General features: G+C 38.4%; 1 protein-coding gene across 2 annotated transcripts in view; it reads left to right on the top strand.

Annotated features, from left to right (window-relative positions):
• The window catches only part of LOC125224863 (protein amalgam-like), a 71,454-nt gene extending 63,997 nt beyond the window's left edge, over positions 1-7,457 (top strand). For both annotated transcript variants that reach the window (XM_048128359.1, XM_048128360.1), the window contains 3 exons: positions 1,872-1,958; positions 6,004-6,096; positions 6,827-7,457. In XM_048128359.1, coding sequence (XP_047984316.1) covers positions 1,872-1,958; positions 6,004-6,096; positions 6,827-6,846 — 200 coding nt within the window. In that variant the 3' untranslated portion in view covers positions 6,847-7,457. The remainder of the gene's footprint in view (positions 1-1,871; positions 1,959-6,003; positions 6,097-6,826) is intronic.
• The last annotated feature ends 12,017 nt before the right edge of the window (positions 7,458-19,474 follow it).

The raw sequence follows: 19,474 nt of genomic DNA, 5'->3' as shown, positions 1-19,474 counted from the left end.
TATTCCTTGTCACGGACTATCTCGTTTGACATAGCGTCTCCGTTATTTGCGGGAGTAGTGGGCGTATACGAATTTGAATTACTAAAGAATAATATTATATGAATTCGATGCGAATTCGACATAGATCGGACTTGTCATTCTCAAAGGTATCTTTTTTGGCCAAAGAAAATTAAAATTAGGACAAGCCTATAAGACATATGAGCTCACGAAGACTAACCACTGGGTTTTTCCTTTATTAAATTCAACTTGTGTACAATAATTATTTTCTCAAACAACTAATGTTACTAATTCCTCTTCAAGTTAAATTATACAAAAGCGGCTCAGGATCAATTCGGTGTAGCGTGACTCATTCTTAATACGGCAATCTATTGCGGCAAACTAATTATCTGAGCACCTAGCCAACGTCACAATCACTTACACTTTGTAAGCGTTTCGTAACTAGCTCTCTGATTACTCTTCTGTGGTGCGACAGAGACAGACTGCCTTATAATGGCCACGTTCCGTCAACGATTGTCGCTTCGCCTAGACCGGTTGGTCGCCTTTACCTAATTACAGCAATAAAGTGTTCTTGTTCAAATTTCACTGTTCATTAAGAGTGGTATTAAAGTAATTAAGCCGAGATAACAATGCTTGTTTGGCTATCACTCAAGTTTATAACCATGTCGGTGAATCCCTTTGATGCCATTTTTGAACCATTCATATAATCATTTCATGACGTGGCCATGAGACTTGTATATGTTCATAGGTTCAGTCAATAGACCAAAAATTTACCTAGAATACCTAAATGTACACAAACAACAACAAACGGGCCTCTCGCTCGTTTTTGCCCAGAACAATGTTAGTTGTAGAATGAGATGAGCTACCTTCTGAGGTGGTTCCCCTTGGGCTATAACAAGAAGCAGGTGTTCTCAATGGTCGGCAACGCATAATAAGTGACACAATGTTGCTTATGTCTATGGGCGGTGATGACTGCTTCCCATCAGGCGGCTCGTTTGCTATCTATTTCATAAAAAAAATTTAGCAAATAATCTCAATAACATGTATACTAATCGAGAACATTTTAAAAATACTTATTTACTTAAGTATTTTTATTGTAAGCAACAAGCTTTAGAACGGTTCCGCGATTGAGCAATGTGGAGTGCATGGAATATTCAATGAGCTAAACCTGTATGGGTATATAATAATAAATAAATAATAAACTAATATATAATATATATATATCTTTTAATAATAAACTATTCTTATTCTTCTTATTCTTATAATATATTATAAGTCTGTTTTGTTTGTGATATTGATAAACCCAAAAAGTATCGGGTTTCCATGCAGTTTCCACCTATCGTGCTTCTTGAGAGAGATTTAGGAGTACATTTTTTTAAGGTTTTGTTTAATCCGCGCGAGAATAGTATTTTATGCAACCGGCTTTTAAAGGAGATCAAAAAAGGAGAGTGACGTGGGAAACAATTTAAGGCGAAGCCGAAAATTGTTAATAAGTTAAGACGCCACGTAGTATTTTGTTGACTCAGTTAAACACCGTTGCATACAATACCTTTTTTTTTAACCATGTATGTACTTTACTTAGAACAGTACTTTTTAACAGCCAGCCCCCGGCGGGCTCCCCATGCACCCACGCTAAAAGCATTAAAGGCTTCCTAACAATGCGTTAAAGGCTATAACGTAATGCGTGGGTGCGCGGAAAGCCGGCTGGGGGCTGCCATCTTTTATGTAGGGTTTTAAAAATCTATGCACGACACTTTAAATGACGAATAACAGCACGGGAGTAGAAAAAAGTCTATAAAATACTTTAACATTTTTTTTTCTAGGGTCTGTAGAATAAAATGCATGTCTATGGGTGTGTATCTGTATTTTTGCAGCTCTGGCCACGACAACCACGAGCACCACGGTGGTGACAACCACAAGGCCGGCCACGGTCGTGACGGAACCTGCCTCAACGCAACCATGTAAGCATCCATACCTACTCATACTTTCCTTCTTAAAAAGCTGGCTTAGACTTGGAGCCGAACCCAGATCCGAAGCCGGATCCAGAACCGCAAAATTCACTTTTAATTAATTTTACAGCGCATTGGTTCAAGTGTAGTGCAGTAAAATCATATTATGCATTTAATGTAAAGGATAAATAAATGAAATCTACATATTTGTTTTCCCCTCACTAGCTCGGAAACACGCGTTTTGTTCTTTAATACCAGTGGGTAAAAACGCATTTTATCCACTAGTGGGACCTTGAATAAAGTCAAATTAACTGAACTACTGGAAGCAGCGATAAACGCATTTTTTGCGTTGTAGTGTCCTCGCTATAGTGAGGGAAAAAGTTTTGTGTTACACTCGGGTGCAAATGTATTTTACTTCTCGTGTGTTAAAAAACTCGCAAGTTCAGGATTCTATTCTCGAACCACTCGCTTCACTCGTGGTTCAACTATATATGTAGAATCCTTTCACTTGCTCGTTTTTCAATTCCACACTCGGCGTTAAAATACTACTTTGCCCCCTTGTATAACAAATAACTATTACAGTTCAAGTGTAGTGCAGTAAAATCATATTATGCATTTAATGTAAAGGATAATAGTTATTTGTTATACAAGGGGGCAAAGTTGTATTTTAACGCCGAGTGTGGAATTGAAAAACGAGAAAGTGAAAGGATTCTATAGTTGAACCACGAGCGAAGCGAGTGGTTCGAGAATAGAATCCTGAACTTGCGAGTTTTTTAACACACGAGAAGTAAAATACATTTGCACCCGAGTGTAACACAAAACTTTTCCCCTCACTATAGCGAGGAAACTACAACGCAAAAAATGCGTTTATCACTGCTTCCAGTAGTTCTACAGGTGGTAAATCATCTTTATTGCTAGATTCACCTACTTTTATCAATTTCAAAGCAGTTAATTTGACTTTATTCAAGGTCAAATTACTTTACCCACTAGTGGATAAAATGCGTTTTTACCCGCTGGTATTAAAGGACAAAACACGTGTTTCCGAGCTGGTGAGGGGAAAATAAATGAAATCTACATATTTGTTTATTACACATGAAACTTTGCATTCACTGCCAGTCAAACATACAGGAAATATTAAATGTGTCCAGTTGAGTGGTCCGTCACGAAAAATTATGACTGAACATTTTCTTCCTTTTTTTTTCAAAGAAAGATACAACTTTCTTAAGAAAAATATATTTCTACATACAAATATAGAAACATACTCACAAGAGTATGTGTAGTAAAACGTCCCACTTTGTCGATTACCATTAAAGCGAGATTTACTTATATCACAGAACACCCCACTAGAAGCCAAATGCAAGCGATATTGTTCGAGACGCAAATCACCAATCCTTGCGGGGTGAGGCGGGCGCGCACGGTGCTGCCATTGGTCGTTTCAAATAATGGCGCGCCTTTATGATTAGCAGTAGGGATGGGAATGGGACATGTCTATTATAGACAATGGTACCGGTACCAGTACTGTGGTGAATTTGTTTTGCAACAAATTATAATATTATAATTAAATTATAATAAGGCCTAGTTACCCTTCGGGTTGGAAGGTCAGATGGCAGTCGCTTTCATAAAACTAGTGCCTACGCCAAATCTTGGTAGTAGTTTCCAAAGCGGACCCCAGGCTCCCATGAGCCGTGGCGAATGCCGATGCCGGGATAACGCAAGGAGGATGATAATTGTGATAGCATCTCAATAAAAATCATTCTAGTAACTAATAACTAAACTGTGCATTTTTACTTACGTTTACTAATTTAAATAACCAACTAAATATTCTAAACTAATCAATGAACTAAATACCACTACAGACTCTACAGATTCTAGATAATTATTCACTATTACAAATCTGCTTTCTTTTATATTTCATAAAATGGTACCACATGGTACGAACGGCAGTACGAAGTTCCCGCAACAGACATAAACTAACATGGCCCCATGCCTAGTCGTTTACGTGAAAGGGATAGCATATCACATTTTTAACTCGGTAAAGAGGGATGGACGCGCCTCGGCGCCGCTCAGCACAACCATATTGACCAGTATAAATGAACTCCGCGGACAATAAACAATATTCAACAAAATAATTAATTTGACTTAACTGTGGAATGTTGTTCCATCTTTTTTACATGTAGAAGTGTTAGAAGACTTGCCACACCACTTTATGCTGTAAGAGACCATTGTTTGCAACCAAAATTGATTATTTAAGATTTTTTCCCGAGCGGACACGGACACTGTTAGCGGGTCGTATACTTGGGCGCTACTGATCGGTGTCGCACGCGTTCAAACTTTTATAAACCTGATTTGTCGTATGCTTGGTGACCGCGAGTCGCCCTGTAAGGGCCATCTTGTTGTATTGATCTGTGACTTATATATTTTTATATGAATGAACTGACAAAGCGGCTTTATAGCAATCGACAAAGTTCCGTTTTCCTGTGCACACACATTTTTTCTTAAAAAATATTATTTTTTAGTATTTATTATGCCGTTGAATTTTAATATAGAAATTTATCTTATTCTGTTGAAACTGAATGTATGCATCATTTTATACTTACTTGCTATGAATGACCATAAGTAGTAGTTTTTAGATTTTTTTAAAGACTTTTCTTGTGCAATTTCCTCGAGAATTAATTTTAATCTGTCATAGAAGCATGTTGAGTTACTTGGGCTTCACGCAACTAAGCACCCATACTTTGTAACATGTTGTCTTTGTAAAGTTCGTGGCAGTCTCTACGTAACGCGGATTATGTTACACAAGACTGTCTTTTATGCTAGTAGGTAAACAAGAATAACAGCCCGATTCGAGTACAAACAGATATTAAAATGACATCCAACGAATGTCATTTATTTAGCATTTACCTATCCCTTAGCATACAGCGTGTAAAGCTAATACGGGCAAATCTGTTAACGGTGGTGAGTATATCACATAAGAAATGTAATTAAATCATTTTGAATTAAAAAAAAATTCCATTCAAAAGAATTCGACCCGCAATGTAATGCAAACATACTTACGTTAAACGCTCATTGATAGTTGTCATTGCCTATCATCGCAACCATCTTTACAATTCATTGCCGCGGATAATATTTAAAAAAATAAGTAAGTAAGTAAGTAAATACATACATACATACATACATAAAATCACGCCTGTATCCCATGAAGAGGTAGGCAGAGCACATGAAACTACTTAATTTTTTTATTTTATTTTATTTAAAGGTTTACCAACAGTTATTACAATGAATCTTATGTAGTTTATACTAAAATTAAATACATGCTTAATGTATAACATACATAAACACAACATGCATACATTTAAAAATACTAACGCACATTTGATCACCCTATTGAAAAAAGCAAAGGTAGTTATCTGCTTAAATCTAGCACATGAAACTACTAAATAAACTATAAAATAAAATTAAACGTAAGTTTTAGTGCCACTCTTGGCAAGTAAGGGGTTGAAAGAAAATGAAACTGTGACATTGCATTGACAGGTTGCCAGCCTCTCGCCTACGCCACAATTTAACCCAAAAAAATATTTATAGGAAAATTAAGAGTAACTTAAAACACCTCTCAATTAATGATAACACTAATGAATTGTATGTCTGGTTTAATTTATCACCCGTAGCACAGTATAATAAAGTACCACCCATCCCCTCTCGGTTACCTCACAGTTACCGCCTGTCAAAAACACGAACAGTCGACCTGTCATATTTCACTCATACAAGCATAGTACGCGTTCACCTACACGAGCTAAGACTGTGTGCTAGGAATGCGCCTCTTTCAAAATATTTGATCGCCAGTGTCCGAGGTGTGTCCGTAGTACGCACACACTGTATGCATACATTGATGCAAGGCACGCGAGACGCACGATTAGTACCTAAATAATGTGATTCAAATTGGATTCAAACTATTTCAAACATCATTCTGATATCAGCGTGACGTTCGAACTGGTCTGTTTGATTCTTATAACAGTAATTCGGGCAAACCTATGTTAATACGTTTATTTATGTCGTACAGATACGGAGGTAGACACCAGTTCTGAAGAGTACGTGAAGGACGTGTCTAATGACTACGTGGTCGTGCTGAGCCAACATCAAATGCAGAATTTGGGTAAGTTACGTGGCGCAGGATAGGGCAGAGTGGCGATCTCTTGTGTCGGAGGCCAAGATCCTTTTTGGGTCGTTGAGCTAGTGAAGTAATGAAACTATTCTGGTGGTAGCAGAAATACCTACAAAGCGTTTACATTTTTTCAAATGAAAGCTTCGATTTACAGTCACCCGACTTTATCGTCTCTCGTGCATCTAGTCTCGTCTAGTCAACTCTGTAACAGCGGAGCGATGACATTTTTCGTAGTAATGGTGCTCCAACACTGGCTGTTATATAACGTTATATAACAGCCAGTGTGGGAGCACGTTAAGATGTCGACGCTCAAAAAACGCTAACGTATGGTGAAGTTAGTCACAAAAATGAGCGCCCGATTAAGAATAATAAATAAATAAATATTATAGGACTTTCTTACACAGATTGACTGAGTCCCACGGTAAGCTCGATGGCTTGTGTTGCAGGTACTTAGACAACGATACATATAATATACAAATACTTATATACATAGAAAACATCTATGACTCAGGAACAAATATCTGTGTTCATCACACATGTAAATGCCCTTACCGGGATTCGAACCCGGGACCGCGGCGGTGTGTAGAATGATTCGTTTTTTACAACCTTAAATAATAATTCAGACGTGGTTCAGAGTTTGCTACAATCATTATGGCAATTGTTATTCATTATGCGTTATTTATTAATATTTTTTTTAATTATCATGTATTTTTTGTTCCAGAATTATCACCAAGTTTGTGACCAGAGAAAAGTCCAGATCACTGGCCCCTGTGGTCTGCGGCGCCCAAAGTGTCACCGTCCCTGGACTTACTTTACATTATTATAATTGCTATCGCATGCTGAAGTTTGGTGGTGTTCAATAGTTACACGGTGTATATAGCAAGCAGAGCTTAATTATGTTAGAATAATATCCACTTTACATCGAATAATTTTAATAATGCAAATTAGTGTATATATAAGCATACGTACAGGATATAATGCTAATCGAAACTATTTATGACTAAGGGCCAGTTGCATCAACCACATTTGACAGACACATCATCGTCACGTCGCACAGGTCTATGGAACTTCCCATACAATAAAATTTAACGAATGCTTTAACGGTGACAGACAGCTTGGTGCAACCGGCCCTAACTGTTATTTCAACCCATTGGTATCCATAGAAAACTTCATCGCTATAACTTATACCGTTTTTATTTTATGTAACGTGTTGACGTATCTACTTGTAAGTATTATCTATTCATTGACAGGAATAGAATAGTTATTTGTTATACAACGGTGCCAAGTTGTATTTTAACGCCGAGTGTGAAATTGAAAAACGAGCAAGTGAAAGAATTTTATAGTTGAACCACGAGCGAAAATATTAATATTATCAAAAAAGCGATATCACACGTTGGGGTTGGAATGAAAAAAAATTCCGAGAATAGAATCCCTGAACTTGCGAGTTTTTCAACACACGACGGAGACGGAAAATACATTTACACCCTAGTTGTGTAACACGAAAAATTTTTAGTTGAACCCCTCACTATAGCGAGGAGTAAAAGTACAACGCAAAAAAAACGCGTTTATCACTGCTTCCAGTAGTTCCACAGGTGGTAAACCATCTTCATCACTAGATTCACCCACTTTTATTAATTTTAAAGCACAAAATTTGACTATATTCAAGGTCAAATTACTTTATCCACTAGTGGATAAAATGCGTTTTTACCCGCTGGTATTAAAGGATAAAACACGTGTTTCCGAGCCAGTGAGGGGAAAACGTAATTAAAAATATATATATTTACTTTAGCCCTGGATGTTGTGCTACACCCTGTATATAATTATGTAATTCGTATTCGTTTGCTGACGTAGTTTACAAAATATATGAATGAATGGATTAAGTATACAAAAGTATTTCAATTAATTATTTAAAACACCAATCATTTAAATTTGATCGAACGAAACAAAATAGATACAGCTTTGTTATAGTTAAAAACGTTGTTCTACTAGGTTATGGTCGTTTTGCAGGGCTTTCTGAATAAAACTAACTCCTTTCAAGAGAAACCTACAGAAACAGAGGACAGTTCCAAACTTACATCATTCCAGGATTCTAGCCTCCGTATAATGTTTATGTCGATATATTCTAGCCCCCTTATTCATAAACGTACTCTTAAGTCATCAAGCCGATAAAGTTTGTCCTTTTCTATCACACCAATACGTCGAAAAGGGACAAACGAATTTTTCCCCTCACTAGCTCGGAAACACGTGTTTTGTCCTTTAATACCAGCGGGTAAAAACGTATTTTATCCACTAGTGGGTAAAGTAATTTGACCTTGAATAAAATCAAATTAACTGCTTTAAAATTGACAAAAGTAGGTGAATCTAGTAATAAAGATGATTTACCACCTGTGAAACTACTGGAAGCAGTGATAAACGCATTTTTTGCGCTGTAGTTTCCTCGCTATACTGAGGGGAAAAGTTTTGTGTTACACTCGGGTGCAAATGTATTTTACTTCTCGTGTGATAAAAATCTCGCAAGTTCAGGATTCTATTCTCGAACCACTCGCTTCGCTCGTGGTTCAACTATAGAATCCTTTCACTTGCTCGTTTTTCAATTCCACACTCGGCGTTAAAATACAACTTTGCCCCCTTGTATAACAAATAACTATTATCGGCTTGATAACTTTAGAGCGCGTTTATGAATAAGGGGATTAAGATGAAATACGAGACTTCCAGGATATTGGCAGTGTCAAATGCGACATAATTGACATGTTGATTAATAAGGACCTGATGCGGCCTAGTTCAAGCTTATAATTATAGGACCGAGCGCGTCGGAGAATCTGTGTGCGAAGCTGAATGCACAAACTCTCACGAAACTCTCACGATAATATCTCTTTCGTAGCTATCTATCTCTATCACTCTTGCGTATTGGCGCGACAGAGCCAGACTACATTTCTGCGGCGTTTCGGTGGCGTTATGCGTCGCAGAAATGCCATTCGGCTACGGAGCCTGTTATCTTGTAGCCTACATCTAAATCATAATTGGTATTGAAGGTTCGTTTAGATGGCGCGAGAACCTTGCATGCGATTTTAGATACGTTAAGACCATTAAGGTTACATTCCATTCCGCTTTTCGTTCATCATATTCTGCATAATAACAAAACCCGCAAGCGAGATCTCGCGTAGTCTAATTTTTAAATCAGCCCTTACACTTCGCGTTAATACGCATACGCAAGCGTCCACCATCAGCTTTAGTTCATGCACGCTCTCTTTGAAAAATCAAATCAAAAGTGTACCTAATAACAGTAACTGATGTGTAGTAAGTCTCGTCATCAAATAAATGGGGATAACGTAACTTAACATAAAGTACTTAACAAAGGTGAGTCATAATTATAATTTTCACATGGTATGTGTTCATTTTGGCAGTCTCTTTCGTGCTGACTAAGTATACCTTCTACTATAGCATAATAAACAATTATATTTGAACACATCAATAATCGTATGTTGGTACGTATATATATAGAATGTATTCACCACTTATAAAGAACATTTCACTGAATATTTTATGCAAAATATATCTATTCACATTTACTTTCTTTAAAGCAAGCATACTAGGGGTACCGAACTTTTATAAAAGGGATACAATTATAAAAAAAAACGTCTCAAGTAAAATATTCTTGAAATTTTCTCCAAATGGAAGGTCAATGGACCTAGCTAAGTAACATTTATGTATCATAATACATTAATAAATAGCGTTATTCACAAAGTTACTGATTTTATTTTAAAATTAAAACCCTTGAACCCTTTGAGCTTCAAGACCGCTGAAAGTACTAAACAAGATCCTGAGAAAGTGTTGTACCTAAATATTAACTTTTTGTACCTCTACAATGTACAATGTACACATTTAAGCTCATTTAAATATAACAACAATTTTATGTTTAAGCATCAACTTTATTAAAGTAAGCTCAATAAATCATTGTGTTGATGTTTCTTTACAACGATACATTTTAGACAGAAATATATAAGTAAATGCACTGCTAAAGTATGCTAGAAGGCCAGACTAGTCACGGTAAGGCTTTATTTGTGCCTTTGTTCTGGAAGGTCAGATGGTTGTCGCACTTGTCGCATTTGTAAACCTAGTGCCGTCATTTCTCGGCATTCGTTGCAAAGGTGGACCTCAGGATATGAGCCGTTGCAAATACCAGGGTAATGCAAAGAAGATGATGTTTTAGCGGCGATAAAAATGTAAGTAACTAATCATGGCTCTTTGTCTCGTCTTCACTAAACTCCAAAGGCATCTTCGTAACCGTAATCCTGAGATTTTGCACACAGTGTATGTCATCTCTCCAATCCGCATTAGGCGATAGTGCGGAGACTTAAGCCTAAAGCCCTCTTATGAGAGCGGTCCTTTAACCACCAGAGATATACAAACGTATACATACATACATAGTAATACATACTATATATGCATGCAGTTTAAATTGGAGGAAAATGCACAAACGCTCAGGTTAATATTTGTTTCGTAGCTATCTATCTCTAGCACTCTTGCGTATTGGCCTGACAGAGCCAGGCTGCATTTCTGTCGGCGTCTGGCGTCGATAATTGCCATTCGGCTACGGCTAGGTGACTAGCCAAAATGCCAATCACTTCCAACCGAAACGATTACATTGTATCCTCGTCGTACTAATATATCGAAGAGTGATAAAGAGTGACCGTATAATTCGCCACGGCACAAACTCTTGCACCTTGGCTAACCCTTCTGATAATGTATTAAACCCAATATGAATATTGAATACCTACACTTGCACGGGTCCATATAAGGATTCTTTTCCTAATAATATGATAGGATACGAGATTAAGGAAGATAGGAGGGAATATTGTCTTAATATCCGGTATGTTTCAATTACGCTATGCTTCATAGTGCCAGTTCGTTTCGTTTAGAGGATCATTTTTAGCTCCCTGCTCCCTAATACTTCTGGAATGTTTTGTTTTGTGCCAATAGAATATAATTGGAATTGAGACAACTAGAGCAGTTTCATGACGCCATAAATTCATAATACATATTCCATTTATCCTTTTCTCAATTGGAAACCTTCCAAAAGACCCTAACGTAACTATTGTCCCAGAGCTGTAAGAACCTCTTTTTGACACATGACAGCGTTCACAAAACGTAAACTCGCGCAACCTAATGAAATTTTAAATGAAATCTTTCAACTTTAAACATAATCTAACACATACATTTTTGCGGATCTTCATTAGTGATAATAGTGAGTATTTTACGATATTCATTTATCACGCAGGATTTACTTATTATGTCATTTATCATTCATTTTGAAAATGAAAATTTTGTATAAACAACATGATTTTCAGACAATTTTCAGTGGTTTTATGAAATACATGTAGATGATGTGATTGTGGACATGATGTGATTACCAAGTAAATTACAGTGCAAGTGCATTTTTGCCACCCTAAAGGCGACCAGTAAGAAGAGTGGCAATCTCACTCATTTCCTACTCCTCACTCGGAGCCAACCTACCTTGGACGAAATAGACCCTACATCCGTTGAACGAGCCGTTTGGTCAATTATTGTGCTACATATTATTTATTTTTATACCTTTCATACTTATACTGTAAGTTTCCTTTTTTCTTATTAGTGTACTTAGTTATGTTACCTATGTTTTTCTAGTAGTATTGCTTTATTATATTATTAACTGATCTGTAAATGGAATGCTGCGTGTGTAGGAAATGTTTCACTACACCAAAGGGCCTTCACATACATCAGACTCGGATCCACCATGTTCGCGTGTGTCTGGTTCCTCTCGCTCCGAGTCCCCAAACAACACTCTGCTCATCCACACCTCCTCAGCCTGAAATTCCTCTCCATACATTTCTCGGCAAGCTTAAACTGACAACTCCTTTAATAAAACGCATTCCACGTGGTGCCAGATCTGCAGTGGCGGAAGCACTAGCTGGTATTATAGACAAATGCATAAATTATAATAACTTAGATTCCTGGCGTGAACTGTTCACTTTTTCATTCAAAATTTTACACGTGTCTAGAAATAATGACAATATTAGTCTTACACAAAAAATTAAAAACAACATCCGTGCTTCTGTTTTGCCTTCTATCACGGTCGCCTGTCCAAACCGCCAAGACCGGAACTATAATATATGCAAAAAAGTTGAAGACAAAGTGCATGACGGCGACCTTAAAGGAGCTGCACGGCTCCTTTTTCAACCGACTCTCTAGCCCCTGACACTCCAGAAACAACGGCCGCTTTACAAGCTAAACATCCTCCAGGCCCTTCCACCCCAATCTTCGCTGATTCTCCCACAGATACTTCGGATTGTCTACTCGCCACAAGCACAGACATCATGTCAGCTTTATCATCTTTCTCTAAAGGGTCGGCTTCAGGATTGGATGGTATCTCCGCCCAACACCTCATAGATCTTACTAGTCATGGCACTGGTGTAGCCGGCGAACAACTATCCCAAAGCCTGACAAAACTAATAAATCTTATGCTCGCAGGAGATGTGTGCCAAGATGTGACTGCCATAATTTACGGAGCTAACCTTATAGCCCTATCAAAGAAGGATGGTGGAGTGCGCCCCATTGCTGTTGGTTCCACATTCCGGCGGCTAGCCGCAAAAGTGTGCGTGCGGCATACACGAGCTAAGCTACAAAAACTCTTCGAGCCCGTGCAAGTCGGTTTTGGAACCCGTGGAGGCTGCGAAGCCGCCGTGCACGCCATGCGTACCTTTGTCCAATTAGATGCATGTCAAGTTCTTTTAAAAATAGATGTGAAAAATGCATTTAACTCCGTCAACAGAGATACCTTGCTTAGTGTAATCAAAAATCACGTGCCAGAAATTTACAACTTTCTACTCAAATGTTATCATGGTCCTTCGAAATTAGTTTATAAGGATAGCGAAATTCTTTCTGCCGTGGGATGCCAACAGGGCGACCCTTTAGGCCCCGCCATTTTTAGCCTTGCTATTAACTCAGTTATTCACAATCTTACATCCAAGCTGAACGTTTGGTACTTGGACGATGGCACCATCGGCGGAGACACTCAATCCGTTCTAACGGATTTATCCGTAGTTATACAAAAGTTTAGCGACATTGGCCTAAAACTTAACTTTGATAAATGTGAATTATACATTTCCGAAAATTGTAATTCCTCTTTAGCGTCCCAGACACTTCAAAGTTTTTCAAATTTAGCACCAAATATTAAAATTCTATCAAAGGACAATCTCCATCTACTCGGGTCCCCTATTTTCGATGAAGCTATTCCATCTATATTGGCAAAATCTATTTCCAAATTTCGTTTTAACTCAGATCATTTGGTGAAAATTAGTAGTCATTCGGCGTTATTTATTTTGAAATTTTGCTTGATGGTTCCCAAATTTACATATTTGCTTCGTTGCTGCTCGATCTGGAAATTCTCAAATCTGGTTCAACCTATTGACAGTCTCCTTAAGGCACAAGTTGAATCAATTCTTAATGTTCGCTTCAGTGACCAGTCATGGACTCAGGCGTCTTTGCCCATTAGGTTCGGCGGTTTAGGAACACGCAAAATATCTAGTGTCGCTCTGCCGGCATTCTTGTCCTCAATCCATAGCACGTCTGATCTCGCAGGTAAAATCCTCAATGCCCCAGCGGCATCAAACTGGGAGATCACGTGCATGGAGGAGGCCAAGGATGCCTGGGTAGCTGGACTAAACTTAAAAATACCTTCCGGACCTAAAGGGCAGAGAGCTTGGGATAACATAGCCTGTGATACTGTCCTGAAAGCGCTACTCCATACGTCCTCGGGTAAAGACCGCGCAAGGCTCCTGGCAGTGTCCCGGCCCGAGTCTGGACAATGGTTACATGCATACCCATCACCAAACACAGGCACATTCATCGACCCGCAAACCCTCCGAATCGCAGCAGGACTCCGAGTTGGGGCTGATGTGTGTGTTGACCACAGCTGCACCTCTTGCGGGGCCGCAGTTGATCGTCTCGGGCACCACGGACTATCCTGCTCTTCGGGCGCCGGTCGGCTGTCCCGTCACGCGGCAGTCAACGACATCTTAAGGCGATCGCTCGTCAGCGCCGGCGTCCCAGCTGCTTTAGAACCCCAGATCGCGCGGGACGACGGCAAGCGCCCTGATGGGATGTCGTTGATTCCCTGGAGGATGGGCCGTGCGCTGGTATGGGACGCTACCTGCACCGATACGCTGGCAGCGTCCTACATTTCAGCCACCACTAAAAATGCCGAGGCGGCGGCTGACGCCCGAGAGCGTTTTAAAAGAAATAAATATAGCTGTCTCGGCACCAATTACGAATTTGTAGCTTTTGGTGTCGAGACACTCGGTCCGTGGGGTGGCGGTGCGCGCGGGCTCTGCAGAGAACTGGGCAGGCGGTTGAGGGAGTCAACGGGGGACCCTCGCGCGGGCAGTTTTCTCGCGCAAAAGATTGCAATCGCAATACAGCGCGGGAATGCTGCCTGCGTGATGGGTACCTTGCCACGTGGGCAAGGTTTATTATTTTAGGTTTTATTTTTAGGTAGTTTTAGTTTATTATTTTAAGTTTTATTTTTAGGTAGTTTTAGTTTATTTCTTTAAGTTTTATTTTGTAAGTAGGTTATTTTCATAAACGATTGTTGTTTTTTTTAAGTATTAATTAATTGAACAAATAATTCATTTTTATTTTTAAACTAGTGCTGTGGCAGAGTCTGTAATTTCGATTCAAATGACATTTCAGTGAGTTGATAGAAAACGTATATTTGTTTAAGCGCCTCCTTATACATCGATTCAACCAATTCAAAATTAGGTAATCGTTAGATTTGGCAAACGATACGTCTTAGCCACATCGCAACATACTTCAAAACAAATGTGTCAAAAATGTGAACTTATTACAGATCCGGGACAATACTAATATGTCAGTTGAAAGGATGATGGTGTAACTTTTTGTTTCGTTAGATATTCAACCTCCTAACTACATGGTATGTGAATCTGAGGTCTTATTCAACTTACATTAACTGTCACATGACTCACGTGCACGTTGATACTGCGAAGTCTTGATCCGATCAACTGTACCAAAACGTAGTAAGTACTAGTAAGTAATACAAACATCTACTTTCTTATACTATTACTACACTAGTTTCTTTTGATTATCTTACCGTGTTGCCTGACCTTGAAGTGACTTGTTTAATTTTAACAAGTGACTGTATGCGGTGAGAATCAACATCAAACGTCAGTTTTGACAAGTCGAATAAAGCTCCGCCAAAATAGCGTGTGACAGTAATGGGGATGAAATATTGTGTATGATATACCCAAGCACAGTTTACGGCCCACTGCCGCCGCGTCATCTCTAATTTGACACACGTAATCATGATTTACCGCACTTTTCCTACGCACAAAATTTAACCTACTTTTTGCAACTTAGGTGCCGTGATTAATGTAGTTATGTTATATACATAAATAAACTCACGCCTGTATTCCCAAATGGGGTAGTCAGAGCACATGAACTGCTCAAGTTTCTGTGCCAGTCTTAGCGGAGTTGAATGAAAACGAAACTGTTGCATTGCAGTGACAAGTTGCCAGCCCATTGCCCACATCACAATGGATTCACAGTCGACTTCTACGACACACACGGGAGGAAAGAGGGTGGTGACATTTTTAACCCATAATCACAAGAAAGGAGTGTAGGTATACATATAATTCGTAATATACTTTTTTGCCCATACAAAAGTATAATGAAGTAAGTACAAATAACTATTAATTAACGCGCCAAAACTTAATTCCCAAATACAGAACCTACCAGATTTTATGAATCAAGCGACAATATCGATTATGATTGACTTACACGGAATTAAAAAAATTGTACGTTCCTTGGGTTGCTTGGGTAGAAACTTGTTCTCTTTTAACAGTAGGTATATTTACCGGAATTTCCGGAAATGAATATTTTTAACGTTCGTTAGTGTACCTACTAAATAATAAAAAAGAAACCTTATAAAGTTTTCTCTTTTAACAGTACAAGCGTAATTGGCGAAAAAAAAGCGAAGCCTAAAAACTATTTCATATGGATAACTGAACTAAACGGGAAAACATTTATTGTTTCATTATTTTTCGAAAGCTTTTTCCACGTAACATAGCTAGCTATAGCTTTATGAGTATGTTTGCATTCGTTTAAGCCGTTTAAAAACGAATGCAAACATACTCACAAAGCTTTCATTTCCCGAAAATTGTATTCCATGTATTTTTACATGTATGTACAAATCTTATAGTAGTTATAGTAATTAAAGGATTCAAAGAAAACGCAATAGGCTACTTGACCCTTTTTTAAAGTCTGTCTTATACGATTAAGTACTGTCCAATTAACCTAAATAAAATATTACCATATTATGACTTAAAAACAGCAATAGTTTTCACCACACCAACACGAACAAAATACTGACTCTAAAACATCAAATTAAATCAAATCCATTATTAGATTTTTATGATTCAAAATCATCATTTATAGGTAAATTCTACAAGCTAGCTTGAGAATAAAATGCAATTTTGCTATCTGTTTTCGAATAGCAAAGTAAGCCTTTATTAGTTGGTATGGTGAAAAAAATATTTTTAAACTATACCTACTTTTACGTAATCAGGCGAAAACAACTGTCATGTTAATCTAGATTAGGTATCTATGAGGTATCTATAGACTAGGTATCTGTGAATCAGGTAATTCTACTCGAAAACGACATTTTCTGACTTTTTAACCGCCGCCTCAAATCTCTCAAGGAAGGTGGTTCTCAATTCGTCTGTATGTTTTTTTTATGTTTGTTCCACGATATCTCCGTCGTTACTGGACCGATTTTGAAATTATTATAAATTTTATATGCATACAGATTGGTCCCATTTTTCTCAGAACAGTTCTGATGATGGGATCTTGGAGAAGTCGAGGGAACTCCTCAAATCTGAAAGGCACACATATAGTGATTTTTGTGTTTAGCATGCATTTACGTACGGAACAGTGACATTTGGTGGAGTGGAACTGCTGATGATGGTCAGAACGGAACTCCTCAAATCTGAACGGCACGCTTATAGTGACTTTGGTATTTTTATAAGAACAGCATGCACTTACGTCCAGAACAGTGACATTTGGTGCAGTGGAACTGCTGATGAAGATCAGAACGGAACTCCTTAAATCTGAACGGCACACTTATAGTGACTTTGGTATTTTTATAAGAATAGCATGCATTTAAGTTCAGAACAGTGACATTTATTTAGTTATGTTTGTTAAGAATATTGAGTTTTCAAGTCAAATTTTGTCAAGTTTCGATTTCTTACAATCGGATTCATGAGAAATTGAGGAAACTCCTCAAACCTTAACGGTGTACGTATATTCATTTGTGTTGCCATCAAATAATTAAACTATTTAATTTACATTTCTACATAATCCAACATTCGCAAGTAGCTTTCACCAGAACCCCAAAGGCGGCGGTTTTTTTTCTTATAATTTATTAAATATGAAGGCATAAAGTTCAATATGTCAGTCATTGTTTTGACATGCAGTAAGGTTCGAATTCGATGATGTCACTATATCGCTGACAGCGTTTTCGATGGCCAAAATAAATAAAAAATTACACACATTTTAAATCGAGAATACGTAGTCACCATACACTTTTAATGTCCAAAATCTATACATACTTATTGTTTTTTTATGTTAAATACTACAGAAGACAATCGTTCATTGTGCCAAATTCGATATGAGTCTAGTAGCCTATTGTGACATATTAGTAACAGGTTACTAGCCTCTCGCCTGACGCCACAATTGAACCCATATCCCAAAGTTGACTTCTACGATGCCCAGGGGATGAAAAGGGATGGGTAAATTCTTAACCCGTCACCACACGGGACGTCTTTTACGCTTTGCACAAATACGACCAAGTAAATTTTCAGCCCTACACTTGAAACGCGCAGCCGAGAACCTACTTTACTTGCCTTGATTCTATTGACTTTTCGAGTTAGGTTTATGCGGAACCCGCATTGGCCCACTATTTACATATTTATAGAGTTCCGCTCTCGAACCGAAACAATAAATTACAGAAAGGGCGAATTAAATTTACCCCAGTCATTTGTGGGGAGCGCTTAGGAAACTCAAGTCTCTTAAATTATTGCTTGATGCAATTAATTATGTCGATGATCGTACTCTCATATAAGTGTAATATAAGTTCCTGAATTGTTATTTTCTTTGGAGATGAATCTGAGGAGAATGGTATGAAGTCTAACGGCCTAATTGAGGACACGTGTCGGAAGTTACTTCGGGTCAAATGATGCGACATTGCCGGACTTCATGATTGGGATCATCTTATCTTATGTAGGTATTAACATTTTTCTTTTAATACCTACAGATAACCAACTGTTTTGTACTTTTAATACTGACTGTACTTATTCGCAACTATTATTTTACACGCACGGCTCTCTACTGGCTGAATTTTATTTCTGCCCTATGTAATTGTTGCTCATGCTTTTTTAGGGATACCCAATAAAAACATCATCCTCCTTGCGTTATCCCGGCGTTTGCCGCGGCTCATGAGAGCCTGGGGTCCGCTGCGACAACTAATCCCAAGATTTGGCATAGGCACTAGTTTTACGAAAGCGACTGCCATCTGACCTTCCAACCCGAAGGGTAACTAGGCCTTATTGGAATTAGTCCGGTTTCCTCACGATGTTTTCCTTCACCGAAAAGCGACTGGCAAATATCAAATGACATTTCGCACATAAGTTTGGAAAAACTCATTGGTACGAGCCGGGGTTCGAACCCACGACCTCCGGATTGAAAGTCGCACGCTCTTACCGCTAGGCCACCAGCGCTTCAAAACCCAATAAAAACATGCACAGAAATCACAGGGACATTGTTTGGTGACCAGAGTACTTAGCCAACGTCACAAACAAGCGTTTGTGACGTTGGCACAAGCATTGGCGTTGGCGTAAGCACAATTTGTTACTGTATCGTAGTTATCTATCGCGCTAATACAGAAGAGCTACAGAGAGCGAAGGCTCTTGAAAAAGGTTGGTGAACTTGTTTGTCTGCTCCATATTATAAACGTATCTATACACTACTGGAAGATTGGGATCGCGGTTATCAAAGTTTGTGTTGTTTGTGTTCTTTCCTGTTAGTATATTACGATACAAGTGCGTAAAAAAGGAAGTTCGAAACGAGTGGCGATAAATGAAGACACGACCGAAGAGAATGTTTTAAATCGACACGAGTTACGAATTTCCTTTTCGCACGTGTATCGTACGACGTTTTTCAGTACAGATGAGCCTCCGAAGTTTCGACCTGGCATATAATGAACAACTTCTCGAACTAGTGCGTAAAAAAACGACCATCTGTACTGAAAAATATTTATTAA

Source organism: Leguminivora glycinivorella, chromosome 3 (assembly GCF_023078275.1).
Source record: "Leguminivora glycinivorella isolate SPB_JAAS2020 chromosome 3, LegGlyc_1.1, whole genome shotgun sequence".
Lineage (NCBI taxonomy): Eukaryota > Metazoa > Arthropoda > Insecta > Lepidoptera > Tortricidae > Leguminivora > Leguminivora glycinivorella.
Note: the sequence above shows the minus strand (reverse complement) of the source record. Positions and strands in the feature narration are given on the sequence as shown.